The 25,506-nt window shown below is 44.3% G+C and overlaps 1 protein-coding gene across 2 annotated transcripts in view; it reads right to left on the minus strand.

The window, feature by feature from the left end:
• The window catches only part of LOC147105660 (ankyrin repeat and sterile alpha motif domain-containing protein 1B-like), a 307,039-nt gene that overhangs the window by 16,032 nt on the left and 265,501 nt on the right, over window positions 1-25,506 (minus strand). For both annotated transcript variants that reach the window (XM_086010208.1, XM_086010209.1), the window contains one exon: window positions 16,727-16,807. In XM_086010208.1, coding sequence (XP_085866334.1) covers window positions 16,727-16,807 — 81 coding nt within the window. The remainder of the gene's footprint in view (window positions 1-16,726; window positions 16,808-25,506) is intronic.

Below are 25,506 nucleotides of genomic sequence, written 5' to 3' on the forward strand. Positions count from 1 at the left end.
GGAAACAGGTTTCATTGCAACTCGGAGGGTAGCTAGCTCATTTCCAGTAAATATGACAGTTCCAGCACTTTCAATACACACCTAAGTGACCTTCTTTATTCTTAAGTTTAGTGCAATTCTTTTCTGTCTGTCTCTCTCTTCCCCGCCACTCCCTGCCTCCCCCTCTGCGTGCTTCCGATTTCTCTCTCTATCATTTTCTCTTCCTTTTTCTCGTGTGCTCTTACCAGTCTCCCATCTGGCAAGTGGCTATGCACAGCTTGGCTTGGCTGATGCCTGCAGATCTCCACGTGCAAGAGGAACAATTTTAAAATGGTTGCGGAGATCCATGGCAGCCATTATAAACAGCAGAACAAGGCTACACAGAACCTTTCAGATTGGCGGAGTTTGCACTTTACCTGCCCAGAGGAACATAGGAATTCATTTTTCTGGAATCCACATAAAATGTATCGTGCTGATACAACGGTAGTCAAAAAAGCATAATCTAGATTAAAAACAGCCTGGAATAACAATTATCAAACTAGTCAATACAGAAATGAACAGCAACTTCATATAATTAGGATTATAGAAGTTTACACAAACTCAGCATTTTGATGTGCTGGAGCTCCACTAATTAAAATCTGATTGCGGCACCACTAAATGAAATGAAATCATTTATAAGCAGATAATGACACTGGTTCTATTTTAACTATGTGCAACGCATTTGTCTCTTACAATTAAAGTCCAGTGGCATTTACAATGCAATCTGGACTTAATGTGTAATTTTGTTTTTCATTTTTTAAAGCACTAGCTGGTAAGCAACAAGGTTTCCAAATCAATATTAATATCTGAAATTCTGCTGGCACTAGTGATCCAGCTCAAATATCATGTTCAGACTTAAGTGAACATCCAAAAGCTTGTTGCAAAAGCCCCATAACTGTGTGTTTGGTTGTATTGCTGTTAGCTCGTATTGCTGTTAGCTCAAATGCTAGCTCAACACTGAGGACACCCTCCATCGTGTTGTGTGGCACTACCACCGTGCTGCTTCTTCTTATCGTGTCCACGGACAGTCTATACATAGCCCAGCCACAACTGGACACATTTTTATGCCTTGTTGTTGAATTCGGCAAGATCTGCAACAGTGCAGGGTTCCTCTAACGATGGGCATTGCAGGAGATGTTGCATAGTCTGTGCCTCAGTTCCACATTCACAAGTTGTCGGGCTGGTTGAATATCCCCATTTGCTTAGTGACACCTTTGAGCAACCTACACCGGTCCTAAGTCTGTTAAGGCACTTCCAGGTTGCCCAGTTGCAATTAGCTCCTGGGGGAAGGCTTTCATCAAGTAAAATTTCCATCGCTGGGGGTTGTTCCAGACTGGCGAGCCGGTCTTTCCACAAGGCGATGCGGGCTTCAGATGAGGTTGATTGTAATGGAACAACACTGTTCATGAAGCTCTTCCTTGACTTTAGGCGGCTGGGTGTAGGTGTATGACAAGGCAGAGAGTGTCTCTCATCTGATGTTTGATGGAGTCGCTCTTTCTTGCTGGCTACCGTTCTTATATCAGGGGGAGTGATACCCGCTAGGATATATCGGCTGTTGGTGTTTGTTGGTTTTAAGCAACCTGTGATAAATCGGCAGCTTGCATTCAGAACGGCATCCATCTTCTTGGCATGAGTAGACCTTTCCCATGCAGGGCAGGCGTGCTAAATGGGATAGATGCAGAACAGATCTAGCAGCTCAAAACTGGGCATCCATGAGGCGCTGTGGGCCATCAACAGCAGCAGAATTGTATTCCACCACAAACTGTAACCTCATGGCCCAGCATATCCCTCATTCTACCTACCATTACCATCAAGCCAGGGGATCAACCCTGGTTCAATAAGGAGTGTCGCCACTCCATGTCAGGAGCAGCACCAGGTGTACCTAAAAATGAGGTGCCAACCTGGGGAAGCTGCAACACAAGACTACATGCATGCTAAAAAGCAGAAGCAGCATGCTATAGACAGGGCTAAGCAACCCCACAATCAATGGATCAGATCAAAGCTCAGCAGTCCTGCCACATCCAGTCGTGAATAGTGGTGGACCATTAAACAACTAACGGGAGCAGGAGGTTCCATGAATATCCCCATCCTCAATGATGGTGGAGCCCAACACGAGTGCAAAAGATAAGGCTAAAGCATTTGCAACCATCTTCAGCCAGAAGTGCCGAGTGGATGATCCATTATCGGCCTCCTCCTAAGGTCCCCACCATCACAGAAGCCAGTCTTCAGCCAATTCGATTCACTCCACGTGATATCAAGGAATAGCTGAACGCACTGGATACAGCAAAGGCTATGGGCCCCGACAACATCCCGGCTGTCGTGCTGAAGACTTGTGCTCCAGAACTAGCCGCGCCTCTAGCCAAGCTGTTCCAGTACAGCTACAACACTGGCATTTATCCCACAATGTGGAAAACTACCCAGGTATGTCCTGTCCACAAAAAATAGCACAAATCCAATCTGGCCAATTACCGCCCCATCAGTCTACTCTCAATCATCAGCAAAGTGATGTAAGGTGCCATTGACAGTGCTATCAGGCGGCACTTACTCACCAATAACCTGCTCACTGATGCCCAGTTTGGGTTCTACCAAAACCACTCGGTTCCCGACCTCATTACAACATGGACAAAGGAGCGGAATTCCAGAGGTCAGGTGAGAGTGACTGTTAAATGCTGCCTTGATGTTAAGGACAGAGTGTGGCATCAAGGAGCCCTAGTAAAACTGAAGTCAAAGGGAATCGGGGCAAAACTCTCCACTGGCTGGAGTCATACCGAGCACAAAGGAAGATGGTTGTGGTGGTTGAAGGTCAATCATCACAGCCCCAGGACATCGTTGCAGGAGTTCCTCAGGGCAGTATCCTTGGCCCAACCATCTTCAGCTGCTTCATCAATTACCTTCCCTCCAACATAAGGTCAGAAATGCAGATGTTCGCTGATGACTGCAGTGTTCAGTGCCATTCACAACTCCTCAGATAGCAAAGCAGTCGATGCCCACATGCAACAAGACCTGGACGACGCTCAGGGTTGGGCTGATAAGTGGCAGGTAACATTCGCACCACACAAGTACCAGGCAATGGCCATCTCCAACAAGCGAGAGTCGAACCACCACCCCATGACATTCAACGGCATTACCATCACCGAATGCCCCACCATCAACATCCTTGGGGTCACCATTGACCAGAAACTTAACTGGAGCAGCCACATAAATACTGTGGCAACAAGAGCAGTCAGAGGCTAGGTATTCTGCGGTGAGTGTCTCCCCTCCTGACTCCCCAAAGCCTTTCCACCATCTACAAGGCACAAGTAATGAGTGTGATGGAATACTCTCCACTTGCCTGGATGAGTGCAGCTTCAACAACACAAGAAGCTTGACACCATCCAGGACAAAGCAGCCCGCTAGATTGGCACCTATAGGATCGATTCCTTCCCCCCCCACCCCCAACGGTAAAAATATTGGACTATGAAATATAAAAACCCAGAAGTGCACAGCCCGCAAAAAGGGCTCGGCAATAAAGGGTTAATTCAAACATTGCAGCCGAAACTACGAACCTTCAAGAGACTGGGTCACAGACAATCTAATATACGAATCTAAAGTCTGAGCAAGAACATCTGCATATTCATGTATTTTAAGGGTTTACATTGTCCACCTTAGACCATGGCCCCCAAATAACGAGTTTCAGTGCAGGCCTAGACAATGGGCCAGGCCTTGAACCTTTTGAATACAGAATAACAGAAACCAACAACTTTGCATATGCAGTCACTTTGGGAGGGTTGCATTGTCAAAACGATATCTCAAATCAATGGACAATACCAGGAACAATTCACACATTTTGATATGGCCATCATATGCTCAGGAATAGGCCAGGAAATACAGCAAGTTGGTTTTGGTTTAAAGATAGATCACTTCGAAGACAGTGGGGGGAAGCCGGCGGCAGAACAGCGAACAGAAAGATTCGGGCCTACAATCAGCTCCAAGAGACAGCCGATCGGGAGTGGTGATTGTATGTTTCAGCCGAATCATAGAGGGGGCTTTTGTGATCGAGTCTGAGTAAGTTTGTGAGTTTCAGTCAGATCACAATAAGGGTTTTGTGATTCAGTCTGGGTAACTTTATATGTAACAGTAAAATAGCGGATGGGTTTAAACTGTGTCATATCGTGTCGATGCAAATGACCCTTGCGTAGGGGTTTGTATTTTGGGGTTGTTAGCCTGATATAAATCGTAGGGATTTATACTGGGGAAGTAATTGTGTGTGTGTTCAATAAACGAACGAATCAAAGGTTAAGCCAAAACCCTGTGCCATGTGTATTTTGTTCTTATAAATCCTGTGTGTAACGGGGGACCAGTATCGGAGAAAACCCCTTACAACCCCATCCACCACCTTAAACATTCACTCCCTCCACCACCGGCGTACCGTGGCTGCAATGTGTACCATCTACAAGATGTACTGCAGCAACTTGCCAAGGCTTCTCGGCAGCACCTCCCAAACCCGCGACCTCTTCCACCTAGAAGGACAAGGGCAGCAGGCGCATGGGAACAACACCTCCAAATTCCCCTCCAAGTCACACCGATCCTTCATCGTCGCTCAAAATCCTGGAACTCCCTACCTAACAGCACTGTGGGAGTACCTTCACCACACGGACTGCAGCTGTTCAAGAAGGTGGCTCACCACCACCTTCTCAAGGGCAATTAGGGATGGGCAATAAATGCTGGCCTTGCCAGCGACGCCCACATCCCATAAACTAATTTTTAAAAATGCGTTATTTTCAAACTTTTTCCTTAGTTTGGAAAGTAAAGACGTGTCAAGTATCACGCATTAAGAATGACACTTATATTTTGCTTATTATCTAATAATATTAAAAATCTCAGGTTTGTGCACACTTCCTGCCAATTTCCCATTATAAATTCATATATCGACATTTATAATGGAAACTGCCTACGCAAACTTGTCACGGTTTAATTGCACTCTCCTGCCAGTTTGGTGAGGCTAAGTGCGGATAAGGTGTTTCCTCCAAAGGAAGGGCCCTGGGGGAGTGTGTCAATCTGCAATGTGCTCCAGCACCAACAAGAAGCTATTCTGAGGAATACTGACAAAGACCCGTGAGCAGCTCAACTGTCATTCACTCAGTCGGAGAATGATATGCGACACAGACATAATCTAAAAGTGGAGGGAGCAAGAGATTTGATAACTTAGTGGGCAAAGGAAAACCGATGCAGCATAAAGCATACAGGCTAGAAGATCAGAGGTTTGATCCCCAATGTGTGCTGACTGCAATAACCAGCTGGTGTTAGATTCAAAATGCCAAGTAGACTGCCGATGGTATCATTGGAGGCTAGTGCACGCTGCCTTTAGCACTCACCTCTGTAGCTGGGAACCATGATTTGCACAGGTGAAACATTCTTGCTCTGGTCCACTGGAGTTGTGGAGATTTGAACTGGAGGATGAGCTGACAATCTGCTGTTCCAGCACCAGCTAATATTGCCATCAGGAGCAGAGCGAGAGAGGGCAATGCTGTCAGAGACCCTTGGCTGCTGGGTAAATATTGAGGTGAATAGTATAGATGTATTTAAGGGGGGGTTAGATAAGCATATGAGAGAGAAGGGAATAGAGGGGTATGCTGATAGAGTTAGATGAGGAAGGATGGGGGGAGGCTAAAGTGGAGCATAAATGCCGACATGGCCTCAATGGCCTGTTTCTGTGCTGTATATTCTATATAATTCTATGTAATATTTGAATAAAGGAAGAAACAGAGGTGTGGGGAAGGAGCAGGAGTAGGGCAGTGGGATTAATTTTGAACAGCAAAGATACAATGGGGGGAGTTTTAACCCAGCCCAGCCAGCGAGGACAGTGCAGGGACGCAGAGGTGAAATAGCTGCGCAAAGACTTATTGCTCAATTCTCACCCACCGCTACGCTTACTGTTCGTCAAATTAATTCCCTGTGAATAAAGAGTAGAGTGATGTCAGACAAAAATGTAAAAGCATTTGAGAGAGGAATTAAATACTTCTCAAAGAGGCATTTAAATGGTCATCTCGTCTCACATTTCAGTGTGCGTCAACACACACAACGAGCATTCAAAGATTGCGCTGGACACAGTGTCAGCCGTGGCTCAGTTGGTAGCACCCTCACCTCTGAGTCTGAAGGTCGTGGGTTCAAGTTCCACTCCAGGGACTTGAGCACAATAATCGAGGCTGACACTACAGTGCAGTACTGAGGGAGTGCTGCACTGTTGGAGGTGCCGTCTTTCGGATGAGACGTTAAATCAACTCTCAGGTGGACGTAAAAGATCCCATGGCACTATTTCGAAGAAGAGCAAGGGAGTTAATCCCAGTGTCCTGGGCAATATGTATCCCTCAATCAACATCACTAAAACAGATTATCTGGTCATTATCTCATTGCTGTTTGTGGGAGCTTGCTGTGCACAAATTGGCTGCTGCGTTTCCCACATTACCTCAGTGACTACACTTCAAAAAGTACTTCATTGGCTGAAAAGTGCTTTGGGATGTCCAGTGGTCATGAAAGGCGCTATTATAAATGCAAGTCCTTCTTTCTTTTGGATTGCGATTCGTAAGGGTTAAATTAAAAGGAAGCTGCCAAGTGAGATAAACAATTAAATTGTGTTCAGGATGAGTATTTATTCTACTGTTCTAGAGCCAAGTCCTGTAGGGTAACTCCCGAGAGAATTGGTGCAGTTTCTTTAAATGTCGTAATAAGTGGTTTTTTAAGCCCATAAATGTTACCGTATGAACTTCTGTAGTGAAAGGCTTTCCTTGAAATTTGTGCATCCCTTTCCGTTCATCTAACACCTACAACAACTTGTATTTATATAGCGCCTTTAACGTAGTAAAATGTCCCAAGGCTCTTCACAGGAGCATCATAAAACAAAATTTGACACCGAACCACATAAGGAGATATTAGGGCAAATGATCCAAAGCTTGGTCAGAGGTAGGTTTTAAGGAGCGTCTTAAAGGAGGTTAGAGAGGTAGAGAGACGAAGAGGTTTAGGGAGGGAATTCCAGAGCTTAGGGCCTCGGCAGCTGAAGGCACGGCCACCAATGGTTGAGCGATTAAAATCAGGGATGGTCAAGAGGCCAGAATTAGAAGATTGCAGATATCTCAAGGTGTTGGCGGGCTGGAGGAGATTACAGAGATTGGGAGGGGCAAGGCCATGGAGGGATTTGAAAACAAGGATCAGAATTTTGAAATCGAGGCATTGCTTAACCGGGAGCCAATGTAGGTCAGTGAGTAGGGGTGAACGGGACTTGATGCGAGTTAGGACACAGGCAGCCGAGTTTTGGATGGCCTCAAGTTTACATAGGGTAGAATGTGGGAGGCCAGCCAGGAGTGTGCTGGAATAGTCAAGTCTAGAGGTAACAAAGGCATGGATGAGGGTTTCAGCAGTAGATGAGCTGAGGCAGGGGCGGGGACAGAGGTGGAAATAGGTGGTTTTAGTTATGCCGCGGATGTGTGGTCAGAACCTAATTTCAGGGTCAAATATGACACCAAGGTTGCGAACAGTCTGGTTCAGCCTCAGACAGATGCTAGGGAGAGGGATGGAGTCGGTGGCTAAGGAACGGAATTTGTGGCGGGGACCAAAGGCAATGGCTTCGGTCTTCCCAATATTTAACTGAAAAATAATCTGCAAAGATTATTTTTCACTAAATAGCTACAGATAAATGATGTGAAGAAAGTGTAGTCAAACATTTCTTAATTCGCAATGGGGCAGAAATTCCTCCCCAAACGCGTGAGTACGGAAGGGGTACTCACGCGTCTGGCCGGAGGAAATGCCGGTTTTCAGCATGCACAGCGCGTGCGCTGAAAACCGGCATTTCCTCTCCTCTAACCCAAGAGTTGAAGAGGCTAGCGCGTGCGCTGTAGGGGGCAGCGCGTGCGTCTTGGATTTCCTCTGTTTTGGGGGATTTGCGCATGTCTAAAGGCCTACGGTCTTTACGCTTGTAAAAAGCACACGTAAGTATTTTTTTTTTTTTACAGGTAAGTGGTGTTTTAGTGTAATTTAGAATTTTTTTCCCCACAGGTTTATTATTTTAAAGAATCTACAATAAGGTAAGTTTAGTTTTAGACCCTTTTTATTAAAAATTTATTTTTTTCAAAAAAAAAATTGTTTAAATTATTTTTTTAAACTTATTTATACTTAATTTAATGATTGGGATGTTTTTTAAATTTTTATTTAAAGTTTAAATAGTGTTTTGGGCCCCCGTAGTTTTCATGAGTTTGACAGTTCTTACTCTCAAACTCATGAATGAACCTTCCCCTCCCCTGATTGGTTGTACAGTGCTCACCTGATCCCAGCCGGCACATCGCACTAACTACGCCGCTGGATCAGGTCAGCACTGCGCGCTGACATCTGAACCGGGCCAGTGACAGGAAACGCAAGCAGGCCCGGGCTTCAGATGTCAGCGCGCAGGGTTAGTGCAGATCGGGGGCTTGCACGCGCGGCAAGCCCCCGACACCAAGTTCTGGGCCAATATCGTTGGAATAAGTAAAATGATTTGGTTAATTTTAAGTTAGTGTTAATCTATTAAAGGCTCTACAAATATCAAAGGCTATTGCTGTAACTTCATGCTGGACACTGAGTGAACACTTCAATGACACAATCTTAACTGATTAGCTCTCAAGCCAAACTGTGACTTATCTTGTGGGTTAACATGATGCCTGTTGCTTTATACATTGATGCAACATCTGTTGAGAGAAGCAATTGAGATGGCTTGGGGGACATCTCATTCCTCAGATAACCTGAGCACCTATTCAGTCAAACGCTAGTAGCATTTTGCAAGATTCAATTTTTGATGGAGATATTTAATTATCTTATGCTTGATTCAGCCGATAGGGTTGCTGGATGTCAACACAACTTTTAGCAGCTGCTTTTAGACCATTTTCACCAAATATTAAAATAATTTCACTGATCCTGCACTTCCAGCAGGGACCCAGGATCAAAGGAGTGCACTGTAGCCCTATCCCTGACCTGGGTCCACAGAATGGGTGAACTTACTCGATGGTGTCCAACCATTCTGTCACATCCGTGGACGAGAGACATATAGAGTCATAGAGTCATAGAGTAATACAGCACGGATAGAGGCCCTTCGGCCCATCGTGTCCGCGCCGGCCATCAAGCCCTGCCTAATCTAATCCCATATTCCAGCATTTGGCCCGTAGCCTTGTATGCTATGGCATTTCAAGTGCACATCCAAATGCTTCTTAAATGTTGTGAGGGTTTCTGCCTCCACAACCCTTTCAGGCAGTGAGTTCCAGACTCCAACCACCCTCTGGGTGAAAAAGTTCTTTCTCAAATCCCCTCTAAACCTCCCGCCCTTTACCTTGAATCTATGCCCCCTAGTTATTGACCCCTCTACTAAGGGAAAAGCTCCTCAGCATCCATCCTATCTATGCCCCTCATAATTTTGTACACCTCAATCATGTCCCCCCTCAGCCTCCTCTGCTCCAAGGAAAACAAACCCAATCTGCCAGTCTCTCTTCATAGCTGAAGCGCTCCAGCCCTGGTAACATCCTGGTGAACCTCCTCTGCACCCTCTCTAACGCGATCACATCCTTCCTGTAGTGTGGCGACCAGAACTGCACACAGTATTCCAGCTGTGGCCTAACCAGTGTTTTATACAGCTCCATCATAACCTCCTTGCTCTTATATTCAATGCCTCGGCTAATGAAGGCAAGTATCCCATATGCCTTTTTTACCACCTTATCCACCGCCTTCAGGGATCTGTGTACTTGCACACCCAGATCCCTCTGACCCTCCGTCTTGCCTAGGGTCTTTCCATTCATTGTGTATTCCTTTGCCTTGTTAGTCCCCCCAAAGTGCATCACCTCGCACTTTTCCGGGTTAAATTCCATTTGCCACTGTTCCGCCCATCTGACCAACCCATCTATATCGTCCTGCAGACTGAGGCTACCCTCCTCGCTATTTACCACCCTTCCAATTTTTGTATCATCCGCGAACTTACTGATCATACCCTTTACATTCATATCCAAGTCATTAATGTAGACCACAAACAGCAAGGGACCCAGCACCGATCCCTGTGGTACCCCACTGGCCACAGGCTTCCAGTCACAAAAACAACCTTCGACCATCACCCTCTGCCTTCTGCCACTAAGCCAGTTTTGTATCCAATGTGCCAAGGCACCCTGGATTCCATGGGCTCTTACCTTCTTGACCAGTCTCCTGTGCGGGACTTTATCGAAGGCCTTACTGAAATCCATGTATACCACATCCACTGCGTTACCCTCATCCACACACCTAGTCACCCCCTCAAAAAATTCAATCAAATTAGTCAGACATGATCTTCCCTTGACAAAGCCATGTTGACTATCCCTGATTAATCCTTGCCTCTCCAAGTGGAGACAAATTTTGTCCCTCAGGATTTTTTCCAATAATTTTCCTACCACTGATGTTAGGCTCACTGGCCTGTAGTTCCCCGGTTTTTCCCTACTACCCTTCTTGAATAATGGTACTACATTAGCGGTTCTCCAGTCCTCTGGCACATCCCCTGTGGCCAGAGAGGTCCTGAATATATGTGTTAGAGCCCCCGCAATCTCCTCCTTTGCCTCACACAGCAGCCTGGGAGACATTTCATCCGGGCCTGGGGATTTATCCATTTTTAGGCCAGCTAAAACCGCCAATACCTCCTCCCTCTCGATGTTAATATGTTCGAGCATATCACAGTCCCCCCGCCCTATTTCTATGTCTACATCGTCCTTCTCCATAGTGAAAACAGATGCAAAAAATTCATTTAGAACCCCTCCTACATCTTCCGGCTCCACACACAGATTGCCACTTTTGTCCCTAATGGGCCCTATTTTTTCCCTAGTTATCCTCTTACCCTTAATATACTTATAAAACATCTTCGGATTTTCCTTTATTTTGCTCGCCAGTGTTATTTCATGGCCCCTCCTTGATCTCCTAATTTCTTTTTTAAGTATCCCCCTGCACTTTTTGTACTCCTCTAGGGCTTCCTCCGTCTTTAGCCTTTTGTATCTACCAAAAGCCCTCCTTTTTTTCCTAATCCATTCTCGTATATCCCCTGACATCCAAGGTTCCCTGTGGTTTTTGGAACCACCCTTGACCTTTACGGGAACATGTTGCCATTGTATGATCTCAATCTCCCTTCTGAAAGCCTCCCATTGCTCCGATAATTTACAAGATAGACACAGATGCATTGACAATACAAAGGGACATTGTCCACCTTAATTCATCCATCCAGAGAGACCTGATAGTTTTCTCGTCATAGCATCTAAACATTTCTTAAAGGAGTTCAAGGAATTCACCTCAAGAAGTCACTGCTTGCATGAAAAAGGACCTCCCAACAGTTTTATTCAATTTGCCTTTTATTAGATTCAATGTGTACTTTTGTTCAATTGTGACAGTTTAGTTTGCAGTCGTGTTCTGGACTTGCTTTTTCTTTGCTTCTTCTATCTTATACACCTCTATAAAGTCCCCTCGCAGTTGCCTCCTATAAGGGTTGAAAAGCGCAAGGGCTAAAAATTAGTGTCCCCGCGCCGGAAATTGAGTGGTTACGCCCCAAGAGGGAACGCCCCGCATCCCTCTTGGGGTGCTGTAAGTCAATATTGTGGCATTATGTGCCGCAGCGCCACACGCTGCGGCACGTCGCGCCTTGGTATTGCAGGCCTTCCACCCCTTCTTAAAGGGGAGGGGCCTTGTGCAGCGCGACCTGGGGCCCAGCTGGGCCCCCGGGGATCAGGAGTGCAGGCAAAAGAGCCCGGCACTCAAGAGAAGTGCCGGGCTCTTGGAGCGCAGCCAGCACTCCGCGGGGGAGGGGAGGGGCGCGTTTCAGGAGGTCTGGGACGGTAGCGCAGGCAGGTGCTGGCAGGTGGCCAGCAACAAAAATGCCCGCCCCGCACCTCGCCTTTGAATTGCGCCTCCCCAGCCGCAGGTATGCCCCCTTAACCCCGTCGGACATAGCGTCCGGCAGTAAGTCAGGGGGCGCTCCCGAAGATCGTGGCCGGGGCGTCAGCAGGGCGCTGCGCACACCAATAATGTCATCGCCAGCGGCGCAGCGCCACAGGGCGCTACCGGTTAACGCCACCACTAACCTCCCGCTGAATTTTGCGGGAGGCGTGGGCAGTGCCGCGCTCGGGCACTAGTTGCGTTGCGTCCCGTTAGCGCCCTCTTAAGGCGCTAACGGGAGGCGCAACCAATTGAATTTTCCCCCCCAAGTTTCTCCAGTTTTGCCTCATAACTCAGTCTTCTGACAAGAGGAGACAGTCTTATGGTTCTTCTCTGAATTATTTTCAGAACTTAAATGTCTCCCTTGTGTCTCAGTAACTACAACCAATCACAGTATTCAAGGATATGGTCTGAGCACAGCAATTTACACATCATTTTCAAGGTGAGGAATAATAGGATTCGGTCCAGTGTTGAGAACAGATTTAGCTGCCTTCTACCTGTCCTTGCAGCCTTTCTGAGAATCATAAGGATTGCATCTGATCCCAGACCTGTATCTGTATCTGTAATGAGCTGATAAAAGTCTTTTTTTGTCTCAACTTAACATGGCGACCGTGTCCGTTCCATTTCCCGCACTTCTGCTCTCACCCCTTCCCCTCCCTCCTGGAACCATGATAGGGTTCCCCTTGCCCTCACCTTTCACCCCACCAGCCTCCACATTCAATGGATCATCCTCTGCCATTTCCGCCACCTCCAACGTGATCCCACCACCAAACACATCTTCCCCTCACCTCCCCTTTCAGCATTCCGAAGGGACCGCTCCCTCCGCGACACCCTGGTCCACTCCTGAATCACCCCTAACAGCCCTTCTCCTTCGCCTGGCACCTTCCCGTGCAAGTGCAGGAGATGCAACACATGCCCTTTTACCTCCTCCCTTCCCACTGTCCAGGGCCCCAAACACCCCTTCCAGGTGAAACAGCGATTTACTTATACTTCTTGCAATTTAGTATACTGTATTCGCTGCTCACGATGCGGTCTCTTCTACATTGGGGAGACCAAACGCAGATTGGGCGACCGCTTTGCGGAACACCTCCGTTCAGTCCATAAGGGTGACCCTGCGCTCCCGGTCACCTGTCACTTTAATTTACCGCTTCACTCCCACTCTGATCTCTCTGTCCTCAGCCTATTACATTGTTCCAATGAAGCTCAACGTAAGCTCGAGGAACAGCACCTCATCTTTCGATTAGGCACTTGACAGCCTTCTGGCCTCAACATTGAGTTCAACTATTTCAAACTATAACCCCTGCCCCCATTTTTCATGCTGTATGATTTTGCCATTCCCATTTGCAACATTTTATCTTTCCTGCCCCTTACAAAAGCACAGGGTGTTCCTTCAATTCCTTCCTCCCCTCCTAAACCACCCCCCCACCACTCCCACCCCACTGTCTCTGCACCTGCTTAATATCTGTTACATCTCCAGCTTTTTCCAGTTCTGATGAAGGGTCCCAGACCTGAAACGTTAAGTCTGTTTCTCTCTCCATGGATGCTGCCTGGCCTGTTGAATTTTTCAAGCGTTTTCTGTTGTTATTTCAGATTTCCAGCATCCGCAGTATTTTGCTATGGCGATATCCTTTCTGGTTGCCTCATCTACCAAAGCAAATTTGCTTTTTTGGCGAGAGGTGTAAATCAGTGTCAATGAAGAGCTACCTGGAACCTGCCAGGTGACAGAGTTATTTTCCCAAGCAAATTGTGACTTGTTGTGAAAAGGAACTTCTTCTTCTTGTGGATTATTTCTGTCAAATGGACTTCAAAAAGGTACTGGATTCCAAATTTTGCCTGAGGGAGATTGCAAATCTATGCTTGAATTATGGGGAAACTTTGCACTGTGACACAGATGGTGGCAATCAAAAGAATCGAGTTAGATATTGAAACAATTTTAGTCACCACCTGCTCCAATAAGAATAATTCATAGATTATTAGGTATGTTGGGATATTTCAGAAGTAAGGCTAACTACTAGGAGTCAAAGGCCATCTCGATCCCGAGTGGCTGATACGGACACATCATCCAGACACCTCACATACTGCTACGCCTAAGGTAGCACATAGACGAAGCATCAGATTAGTTTAAGGGGACATACATCACACATCAAAGGAAAGCACCAGAGAACAAACAGTAGGCATTCATACACTTTGCATATAGGATAATTAAAAAGTTGGATGTGCTTCAGTTGGTCTGTGATTTTGAGTCATGTTTTAGCAGCTGGCGGAAATTCTGGGAGTTGAATAGGATGTCAAGGCATGTTGATAAATGCTGATTAGTGGAGAGCATGAGGACGATGCAGACAGGATTGTTAATGCAATAAGCAGCTTTTCACATTAGCAGAAGGTCTTTTCTATGATGCGTTGCTGAATAGCTCTCAATTCCAGCATCAGATTCTCTTCTGCAGCCGAGTCAGGCTCTTCGTACTAATCCACTTACTGCAGCTGCAAGTCTTTCTCCTCCAGGGCCTCCATAATGATGTCTCCCTGTGGGAAAAGTCGTGCAGCATGCAAATTATCACAATCATTGATACCTTACCTGGACCTCTCTAGGCAATTGGAGCGCTGAAGTATTCTATGATGACTCCAGTGGCACTTCATTATACCTGTTTTCAGCTACGTCCATGAATACTCCAAAGATCAAATGAACCACGACGGCAAAGAATAGCTTTGGTATACTAGGAACCAGACTGTAAATTGCCTCCGAGTGAAATATTGGTGGGACAGTGGACTGTTTTAAAATAAAGGCATTGTGCTGCTGCTTAGGAATTGAGCACAGACTTGCATAATTCTGTGATGGTTCCAAATGAACTGAATGTACTTTCACAATTCATATAGGTGGCACCAGTGCAATCTGTAATTCCCAGAATCTTCAGAAATCCTGCCTCTGTCCAATTCCATAGCCCTCGCATAGCGCTGCTGGTTGTCTGAGGTAAATGAGATTAAATTACTTGTTCAAGCAAACAAGGAATTCATCATCATTCGGTTTACATATCTATGTACTGCAGATTGACTACTGCAGCTCATCTATTGCAGCTCATATCTTGAGTGGTACTTTATGGTGGGCTGGGTCATTTGCATCACCTCGTCATACCCGGAATGCAGGTTCTTCCCGAATGCAGATCCTCGTATTTGGAAACAGGGGTGGAAACAAGGCAACAGAACCAGACGGGACTGGGCACTGGCCTCAGAGCCTCCTGGCTGCTGTTGAGAAACAGGCCATCTTTGCCTACATACCTGATCCCCTTAGGCTGGATTGTGCCCTTCTGCCTCATTTGCATGGTTGTCCTTATCCTCCACCTGATGTAGGCACAAGCCCAGGTCCAGTACTTTGGGGAAGTTGTAGACATGCGAGAGCAATAGTAAAGGGGTGGAGATCTAATGTAATGGATTTCCATCCCCTTCTTCCTCTGCATAACACGGGGGAACTGAGCATTTCCCAGACATTATAAAGCAGAATACTGAGGCCTTGCACCCTGAGCAACATACACATCCAGGATGTTAATGGTTAAAAAATTGCACTTACTTAAGTAGGTTAATTTCCAGTTTGGCTATAATATATAAAATAAGCATTGTACTAACCGTTAAAATTAAACAATAATCAAGCTAAATATTTGGAAATTAATTATAAAAAGAACAGGGATGCAAGAGTTGAGCTTAAGTAAAAGCATCTGATTCTTATTTTACTTGTTTGAAGTTTTATTTAACAACTTTTTCTGAACTGAGACCCAGCAAGCACTTACCAATTGCTGAGAGTATACTTGAATCATTATCTTACAAAGCAAAGCAATAGTTCACAGGCCATCAGATTTTTCAAGCAACAAATAAAGTCCTACCTTTATCCCATGAATGAAGCACAAATATATTAAATGTGTAAATATATTAGATGGAATAGTTAAATTAAATTGACATATGCCCTGGGGTTTCACAAAAATGTCTTATTCACCTGGAAATCTATGTACAGCTGATCAAACTTCAATTATTTACAGTTTCACGTCCATTTTTTTCAGTAAGTATAAGTCAAGTCAAGCCACTCGGAGAGCAAACAAAGTCATCTCAAATAAGTCAGCATAAAATGTCATACTACATCTTTAAAGGAGAACATTAGTGTAGGGATAAGAACTCGAAGGTAAATACTTCCCTTTATGCATGTCTCACAGTGATGGGCTTTAAACAAGATCCAACATTTTAACATTACTGCCAATTTAAAAACTTCTTCAGAGTATCGTATCATTCATTTTAGGCAAATTTGGATTTGTTCCAATGACACTTGCCGGGGGAATCCTTACAGAAACCACCTGCTAGCTTCACTGAGTTTGGTGCCATTATTTACAAACACCAATCGGGTACGATTATTAAAATTTTGAATATATCCTGCTTTGGTTTACTGCCTTCTCCTTTGGTCTCAACACAATTGTTCCCTTTAAAAAAAAACTGTACTCTTAACTTGGAGGTTTTTGAACTGATTTCCTGTCCCAGTTGACGTGCGCACTTGAGCATCTCATTGAGGATGGGTTTATCATTCAAATATGCACCCTGGCTGACTGGCCAAGGACAGACAAACATTATCTGTAGTGCTAGCTGTGTTTTGGATGATCTGATAGGAGTCTTCACCAACAATAGCCAGCGTGCAAGGAGCCAACTTTTTTTTTAAGATAGGAAAAAAATCACAAGAAAGGTCTAATTTGTGTTGAGTTATGTATTTTAACTAATTTTAAGAAGTGCATTTCCCAACACTTACTTGTGTCCATTCAAAGCAGCATGATGTAAGGCCGTGTAACCAGAAGTATCTGTACAGTTTACGTTGGGTCCCCTCCAAATGCTGAAAGGAAATACAAAAATAAAAGCTGAACTTTCCAATGAAAATAAGGTCAGAATCATTTATTAACTTCAAATCCATACACAATACAGTACGTACTACCTCTGACCTCATGGTTTAGTCTTAAAGGACTTCTAAATCAGACTGAAGTGCTATTAATTGCCAGCACATCAAATTATATAAGGTTACCAGAAAGTGCAGCAATTATAAATTGCTAAAACTAGATCCAATTATCCTTAATGGAATGTTTTATGTTGAAGATAATTCAAGTATCAGGTTTTTTTACCACGTATGTTTTGATCTGCATTCAGTATTTTGAGTGTGGATGGTATAACACATTACAACAGAGTATAAAGGTAATACAAGCTAGATCGGTAATATTGGGCTTGTACAAAGTGGTGCTGAGTGAACAAACTCAAAACAATTTTATCTGTACAGCTGTACTGGACCATAGTGTGATCATATTCCTGGGGCATCACCTCCCACAACAAAACTCCAAAATTCAAATGACATTCAGCTGGAGGTTTTCCATTCGGCCCCATTCCACTGTGAAATATTTCTTGAAACTCATATCTACTTTTCTTGTGTATTGTTCAAATATGCAAAAGATTATTTTATTTTTCCACTGGTACGATCAAAACCCAGTATGTGTACTGATGTTGGGTACGATGACAATAACGCTTTGTCTGTATTGTGTTATTATTTTTATCATTTGTTAATGTACATGTACATTTCAATACACCTGCACCACCCCACTAGTCTCCAGTTTCACTGCCTGGAAACAGCCACATTGGACCAAAGTGTGATCATATTCCTATGACATCACTTTCTACAGTCAAATGACGGCTGCTCAATTGCAATATTTTTGTCAGCAATCTTAGGCAAATTTTTATTAACCTCATTCCAAAATGATTACACATGACAGGATTACTAAATTATTTTCACTAATCTTCTCTAAAATCTGTTCAGCAGTTATCTGAAAAATAGACATTTCATTTTTAGAAACTAACAGTTTACTAAACTGGCTGCTGACAAAGTCAACTAATACATAAGGGTGAAATCTGAGGGTTTCCGAAGTGGATAAGTGGGTAAATGCACCACTTAATGTGACATTGAGCCGAACAGACCAGAACGTTCCCAGGTTCAGTCCTCTGCTTATGTTGAGCTAGATGATCTCAGTCAGGGTGACAACAGGTATCACAGAATCACAATCACAGAAACCCCACAGTGCAGATAGAGGCCATTTCGGCCCATCGAGCCTGCACCGACACATATCCCACCCGATCCCCGTAACCCCTACTCCAACACATATCCCACCCTATCCCCGTAACCCCACGTATTTAATCCCCCTAACACTAAGGGTCAATTTATCATAGCCAATCGACCTAACCCGCACATCTTTGGACTGTGGGAGGAAACCGGAGCACCCGGAGGAAACCCACGCAAACACGGGGAGAATGGCCACAATTGGCCACGAATCACTACCTGTTGATGCATGCTGGAAAGAGTGTGCATGTGTAGACATTATGTGAAGGAATTATCAGGCTTGGCTAAGATGCCCTTTATCATGTAGCAAACTGGAGGTCAGTATGGACTCCAACATGTGTCAATGGAAGAAAATTGGGGGAGGGGCAGTGGTGGAGGAGTGGGGGCAGGGGGAAAAGGGGAAATTTTGGGTTGATTTGTCAATGGTGATTTTCAACAAGTATTTATTACTTTTGTGTATGTACATTCAGTGTGTGACTGAGTGTGCAAGTGTGAAAGAGAGAGACAGTTACAGAACTAAAAATCCAATTCCAGTTCTTTGTCATAATTGCTATACTAAATAGTAAACGAAGCTCCATTGGAACTGACAACATACATGAATTTAGTACTCAAGCCGCCTCAGGCGATTTTCAAGGTGTCTGCGAGATAGATTATGTGACAATAACCATTAAGTCACCCAGAACAGTTCTCTATTAAAATTAATATAAAAACAAAAAATAGTTCAAAAATAATACATTATGAATGTACTCCATCATGACCAGCCAGGAAAAATGATTCACCTTTCCACTCCTGATGTTCACAAGCAAGCGTTAAATGAGCTATTAGTCAAACTCATGTGTAGAAATATAAATTACATTTTGTTGGCAGCCAGGACATACAACTGTACATTGCTATCTCCGTGGGAAACCTCTAAACCACTGCAAAAAATTGCACAGTTATGCAATGCAGCATCATCTCACTTTTCTCCCCAAATTTTACCTCTTAGTTAGTTTACCCATTATGTGGTGTGTCTGAATATCATTCACTACGGAGAAAGGGAAATCACCTGTATGTTTCCCCAACATCACAACACGATATAATTAACTACTACACTTTCTAGACATTTAACAGATGATAATCAGCAACGTTTTCAGGCAAATCCCAAATGCAGGATTGTTCTGCTCAACATTAGAACATCTGTAAAAGGATAACAGTTTTGCCAAAATAAATCAGCAACATCCTGGTAATGAATTTATTTATCATGGCAACACAGGTAAATTCACAACACTTTTAAAACTCCCTGAAGAGTTGTAATTGATGACATCAAAAAAACAGATGGCAGAGAATGTGCTACAAGGCTTGAGCACTTCCAGGATTCAGGTAGTATGTATAACTTTGTTCTCATACATATGATGTTATCTGAATTCTAGTGATACATTCTCAGGTAACTTGTTCTACAATTGTCAAACACTATAAATGTTGTGACAGAGAAAGAGATTCAGCCAGTGTCGTGTAAATGAAGGTGAAGCATTTTAACAAATTCAGCTATCATTCATTCCAGCACCAGTGTGTGAATCTACTCATTTCATGTTGTCCATCAATCTATAAATTCTGTAGCTTTAGACTAAAATACAAGAGATTCAATGATTTTGCAGTTTAACTAGATCACCCCATTAGTTGTGTGAAGCATCATTACACTAAGCTTGTTTTTCACTTCAGACAAGCATAATGAACAGTGCAGTAAAATACAGAACGTCTAGGTGTTTCCATACAATTCCAATTTACAGCATACTGCATTAGATTAGAGGGTGTTTTACACCAGTGTTGCTATATATAGTGTTGTGTTTGTACCGCTACACACAACTACATAAAATAATAAAGCAGCAGAGACTGAGAGTAACTTCAAGTGATCTTTACTAGGTAACTGGAACTTCGGCACTGACTGTACAAATCGATACGCGTCTATTATATACTCTCGCAACTAAGGATGTACATCCACAAAACAAAGTAGTCCCTTCAATGTTGTATACATTACACTTCCTCCCCCTTTATTTAATAGTAAGTATATTAATGCAAAATTTCTACAATTAACATACAGAGCCTGTCTTTACAATAACCTTTTTGTTTTCTTAAAAGTAACAAAATTCAAATTCCAACATAACATTTTATTTTGTCAACAGCCCGTTTACAAGTCAAGTCTCTGGGGAGGCCTCCTCTGCCTGTCTGGGTAACGTCTCTCCAGACTCTCTTGCTTTGGGGAATGAGACTGTACAGGTACAGGTGCATCAGATGAGCTATCAGCACAGGTAGAGCTCTCAGCTGTGGATGAGGCTGGTGCTGATGCTGATGAATCAGGAGTGTCTGTTTCCATGTCAGGTGAGTCTGGGCGAGGTATAGGGGTGTTTTCCACCTGAAGGTCCAGAATTTGGTCCACATGACGTCTCAAAACGTTCTCTCCCACATCCACAGTATATATCAGTGGTCCCTCTCTTGTGGATATTGTACCTGGTTGCCACTTTTCCGTCCGGAAATCACGAGCAAGAACTGACTGTCCCACACTGAAGCTTCTTGTTGGCTTAGCATTCAAATGTTTGAACTGTTTGTTCTCTACATCATGATGTACATTCGGTTTAAGAAGTTCCATGCGAGATCTCAGGTTCCTGTTCAGAAACATCATCGCTGGAGTCTGATTAGTGGCTGCGTGTACTGCATTCCGATAAGCAAAGAGGAATTTGTCTATCTTGTGTTGCAGTGGTAGATTCTCGCTGTACATTGCTTTGATGGCCTTCTTGAAAGTCTGTACGAATCTTTCTGCCAAGCCATTTGTAGCTGGATGGTATAGGGCAGATGGGTAGTGCTTGATTCCATTTTTCCTCATTAAGCTTTGGAATTCGTCAGAGACAAATTGTCGTCCATTGTCTGTGCAGATTTGTTCTGGTAGTCCATTTCTAGCGAACATGGTCCTCAGAACTGAAATGGTCTTTTCAGATGTGGTTAATTTCATTTTAATGACCTCGGGCCATTTGGAATGTGCATCAACTGCAATCAAGAACATGGAGTCCATGAACGGTCCAGCAAAGTCGATGTGCACACGTTGCCATGGTGATGAGGGCCATTCCCATGGATGGAGAGGGGCTTGTGGTGGTGCGTTCTGGACCTTTTGACGTCCTGAGCAGCTCTTTGTCAGGTCCTCGATCTGTTTGTCAATTCCCGGCCACCACACGTAACCACGGGCAAGGCTTTTCATCTTTACCGTACCCAAGTGGCCTTCATGCAGTTCATCTAGCACTCGGTTACGAAGCTTGGGAGGAATCACAACTCGTGAGCCGCACATCAGTGTTCCCCGACACACTGATAACTGCTCCCTCCTAGCTGAGAATGCTGGAAACAAAGAGTCACCATGCGCTGGTCATCCCTTCACAGTGATGTCATAAACTTTTGACAATGTCGGGTCATTGCGTGTTTCTCTTTCAATGAGGGAGTTTGTCACTGGTAGCTGCTCAACTATTGTTGTGTGAAATACCTCTGCTGAGTCAACTGTTGTAGTTTCCTCCGAGGTCGGCAGTGGTAAACGCGACAAACCATCGGCGTTGCCATGTTGCTTGGTCCCCTTGTATTCAATGCCATACAGGTGAGCCCCTAGGAAAAGTGACCATCGCTGCAGCCGTTGTGCCGTCATCACTGGAACGCCCTTCCTTGGGTTGAAGATTGAAACGAGGGGCTGGTGGTCAGTTAACAGTGTAAACTGTTGACCATACAAGTAGTGGTTGAATTTCTTGACTCCCCACGCAAGGCTGAGGGCTTCTCGGTCAATCTGTGCATAATTGCGTTCAGCTGTCGTCAATGATCTTGAAGCAAAGGCTATTGGTCTCTCTGAGCCGTCTGGAAACTTGCAACAACACGGCACCAATGCCATTGGGTGAAGCATCACATGCCAGTCAAATAGGTAAGGATGGGTCAAAGTGAGCTAGCACCTCTTCTGAAGTAATGAGTCTTTTACTCTCTTGAAAAGCTTGTTCACAGCTGTCACTCCACTTCCATTGTGACCCTGTCTGTAGCAGTGCATTTAGTGGATGTAACACTGTGGATAGGTTGGGCAAGAACTTGTGATAGTAGTTCACCAGTCCAAGATATGACCTCAACTGAGACACATTTTCAGGTGTTGGTGCATTAATCACAGCTTCAGTCTTGTCTGGAGACTTGTGTAAACCGTCCTTGTCAATCACATGTCCACAGTATGAGATTTCCTTTTTGAAAAACTCACACTTGTCTCGGTTCGCTCGGAGCCCATACTCCCGTAACCTGATGAGCACCTGTTCGAGGTTGGCAAGGTGGTCAGTGTCATTCTTGCCAGTAATGATGATGTCATCAAGATAACACTGAGTACCTGGGATCCCCTGCAGGTCTTGGTCCATTGCCCTTTGCCAGGTTGCAGGAGCTGATGCTATTCCGAATACCAGCCGAATGTACTGGTAAAGGACTTTGTGCGTATTTATTGTCAGGTACTTCTTTGATGCATCATCAATTTCCATTTGGAGATAGGCCTGGGCCAAGTCAATCTGTGTGAAGCGTTCCCCTCTTGACAGGGAAGCAAAGATGTCCTCAATGCGAGGCAATGGGTACTGTACTGTGTGGAGGGCTGGGTTAACAGTCACTTTAAAGTCTCTGCAGATGTGCACTTTTCTTGGCTTTCCTGGTTTTGTGCTGGAGGTTTTCTTTATCACTGGAACTATAGGTGTGGCCCATTCACTCCAATCCACCTTGGACAGGACCCCTAACTGCTCCAAGTTCTCCAGCTCTGCTTCCACTGATGGGCGAATAGCATAAGGCACTGGTCTGGCCTTCTGGAACTTTGGATTTGCATTCTCCTCAATCTTAATTTTTGCTTTCATGCCCTTAAGTGTTCCTATTCCCTTCTTGAACAGTTCCTGAGAGTGAAAGAGTATTTGTGACAGTCTCTCAGGAGTGGTGTTGCTGTCCTCCTTTGCTGACACAAACAGTGCTTGGATGGTGTGCCAATCCAACTGTATTTTCCTGAGCCATTCGCGTCCCAGCAATGGTGGTCCTCCATTTTCCACTACATAGAGGTTCAATTGCGTTATTTTTTTTTCTTTGTATGTCACTTTCATTTTACCTTTGGGCACACTCTTTGTCCTGTGTATGTCTTTAACAGTACTTTAGTTGGCCTTAGCGGTATGTGTGAAAACAGTCATTTGTAGTCATGTACAGAGATCACTGTTAAAGCTGAGCCTGTGTCCAACTCCATTTTCAGCCTAACTCCTGCCACTTCTGGAGTAACCCATATTATTCTGTGATCCTCTGTTTCTTTCACACTGTGTAGTTTTAGACAAGCCAGATCCTCTTCCTCTGAGTCCGTGTCACTTTTTCCTTTATCTGAACTGTCTCCAGTCACGTAGTGTACCTTCATGTATCTATCTTTGAAAGGTTTCTTGTTTTCAGTCACTTGGTGTGCCTTTGTATCAGTTTTCTGCTTCTTTGCTTTGCAGACCCTTTCAATGTGCCCTCGTTTGCCACAGTCTGCAATCTTTGTCTTTAAACCAACAGTCATTGTGGTCATGTGACATTTTACCACAGCGATAGCACTTCTTTTCTTGTTTCAGTGCAGCTATGAGCAGCGGTTTGGGGCTTAAATGGTCTTGGCGTGTGTCCACTATTTGTTTGAATGTTTTGTTTGCTGGCTTTTCAGGGGTTAATAAACTACGTAGCAGCCCATAACACACAGCAAAACAGTGGCTTTCTTTTCTACCTCCACTCCGTTAGCCGCAAAGTACAACTCCACTCTCTCAATGTAAGTTGCCCAGTCTTCAATGCGGCTATCAAATGCTGCAATCGTGCCAATCGTCCCCATTTTTTTTATTTCCAAACCTGTTTTTCTTTCTTTACTAGTTAGCTAGCGTCATGCAAGTCCTGTGCACTTTTCACTTGACTTAAGTATCCCCTGCCTAGCTTAGCAAGCGTGCTCCGTTTTCTCTACCTTCTCGCTCCTTTCTTCCAAATTTCGGTGTCCTCTGGATGCGGTGCCAGAATAGGAAGACGTAGGTTCATAATTCTCGTCGCCAATTTGTTGTGTTTGTACCGCTACACACAACTACATAAAATAATAAAGCAGCAGAGACTGAGAGTAACTTCAAGTGATCTTTACTGGGTAACTGGAACTTCGGCACTGACTGTACAAATCGATACGCGTCTGTTATATACGCTCGCAACTAAGGATGTACATCCACAAAACAAAGTAGTCCCTTCAATGTTGTATACATTACATAAAGTAACAAGCTTAGACCAGGCAACATTTCCCATAATGATATTTCATGTCATATTAAAAGACTAATAGCAAAACGGACCTCAAAACTAAAGGTGCACAGGAAACTTTTGTTTAACCGGAGGTTAAATGTCCGGAAAGCTCTATCTACCGGCAAAATTCAGGAGCCGTTTCCTATAAGTTTTTTTTACTTCTCGTTGCTTTTTTTTTTCCAGTCGTGGCTCCCAAGCATCTAGCTGAAGCTGTTGCTTAGCTACAGAGATGCTTTTAAGCTGCGGCCGACTGTTTTGAAGCTGTTGAAGCAACAGGGTTTGTTGTTCCATACGGAGCTCCGTATGTTTTAACATTAGCGTTGGTTTATATGGCAGTTTTGATGGGACGGTCCTATCAGTGCCGGATACCAGAAAGTTTCCTGTAGTATCTGATCGTAATTTAATTAAAATTCACAGTATAGAATATATCTGATTGGAATTTAATTAAAACTCACAATATAGAATGCCAAAGTTTGTCACTTGCGCTCCAATGCACTACACATTGAATAGTCAGTCACATTCCTTACATGCCAAATATCTGGTCTTGGCTAAGACATGGCGGGGAGGGGGGTGGTGAATGGGAAGCCGGGGAGGGAACACCCAGGAGGGACCAGCCACTTGCCCATAAGGCAACAGGCCATTCCAAAGCCAGAGTGGGATTGCAAGCAGGTTTCCTGATCATACCCTCAGCCAAGGATCCAGCAAGAGGAAGAAAACAATTTTTTTTAATTGTCCAAATACACCTGCTGCCTGAAACACAGTTCCGAAACCCTGGAGAAGACCTCTGCGCAGGAGGATTGCTAAAAATCCAAATTACCTGAGGCTTAGATAAACTACATAGCCAATACCCATCAATATTGTCGCTTACCCACAGAATTATCTTCCCCTTTAAGTTACTTCTGGACAGCAACTGCCTGCCTGATCCCAGTGCACAGTGGCTGCCATTTTGTTGTGCTTTAAAAGGACAAGCTAGAAACCGAGTACTTCAGTAACGGAACATAGTTGAGAGCCAGGCAGACAGATTCAGAGATATACAGAATATAGAATAGATTTAAGAGAGTGAGAAGTAGATGAAGAATAATCACAGACACCAGATGAAAAATATGAGCCATACACAGGGGAAAATATTGAGTGGAAGATAGAGA

The sequence above is a fragment of the Somniosus microcephalus genome, chromosome 17 (assembly GCF_052327205.1).
Source record: "Somniosus microcephalus isolate GS21.2 chromosome 17, FLI_Smic_1.0, whole genome shotgun sequence".
Lineage (NCBI taxonomy): Eukaryota > Metazoa > Chordata > Chondrichthyes > Squaliformes > Somniosidae > Somniosus > Somniosus microcephalus.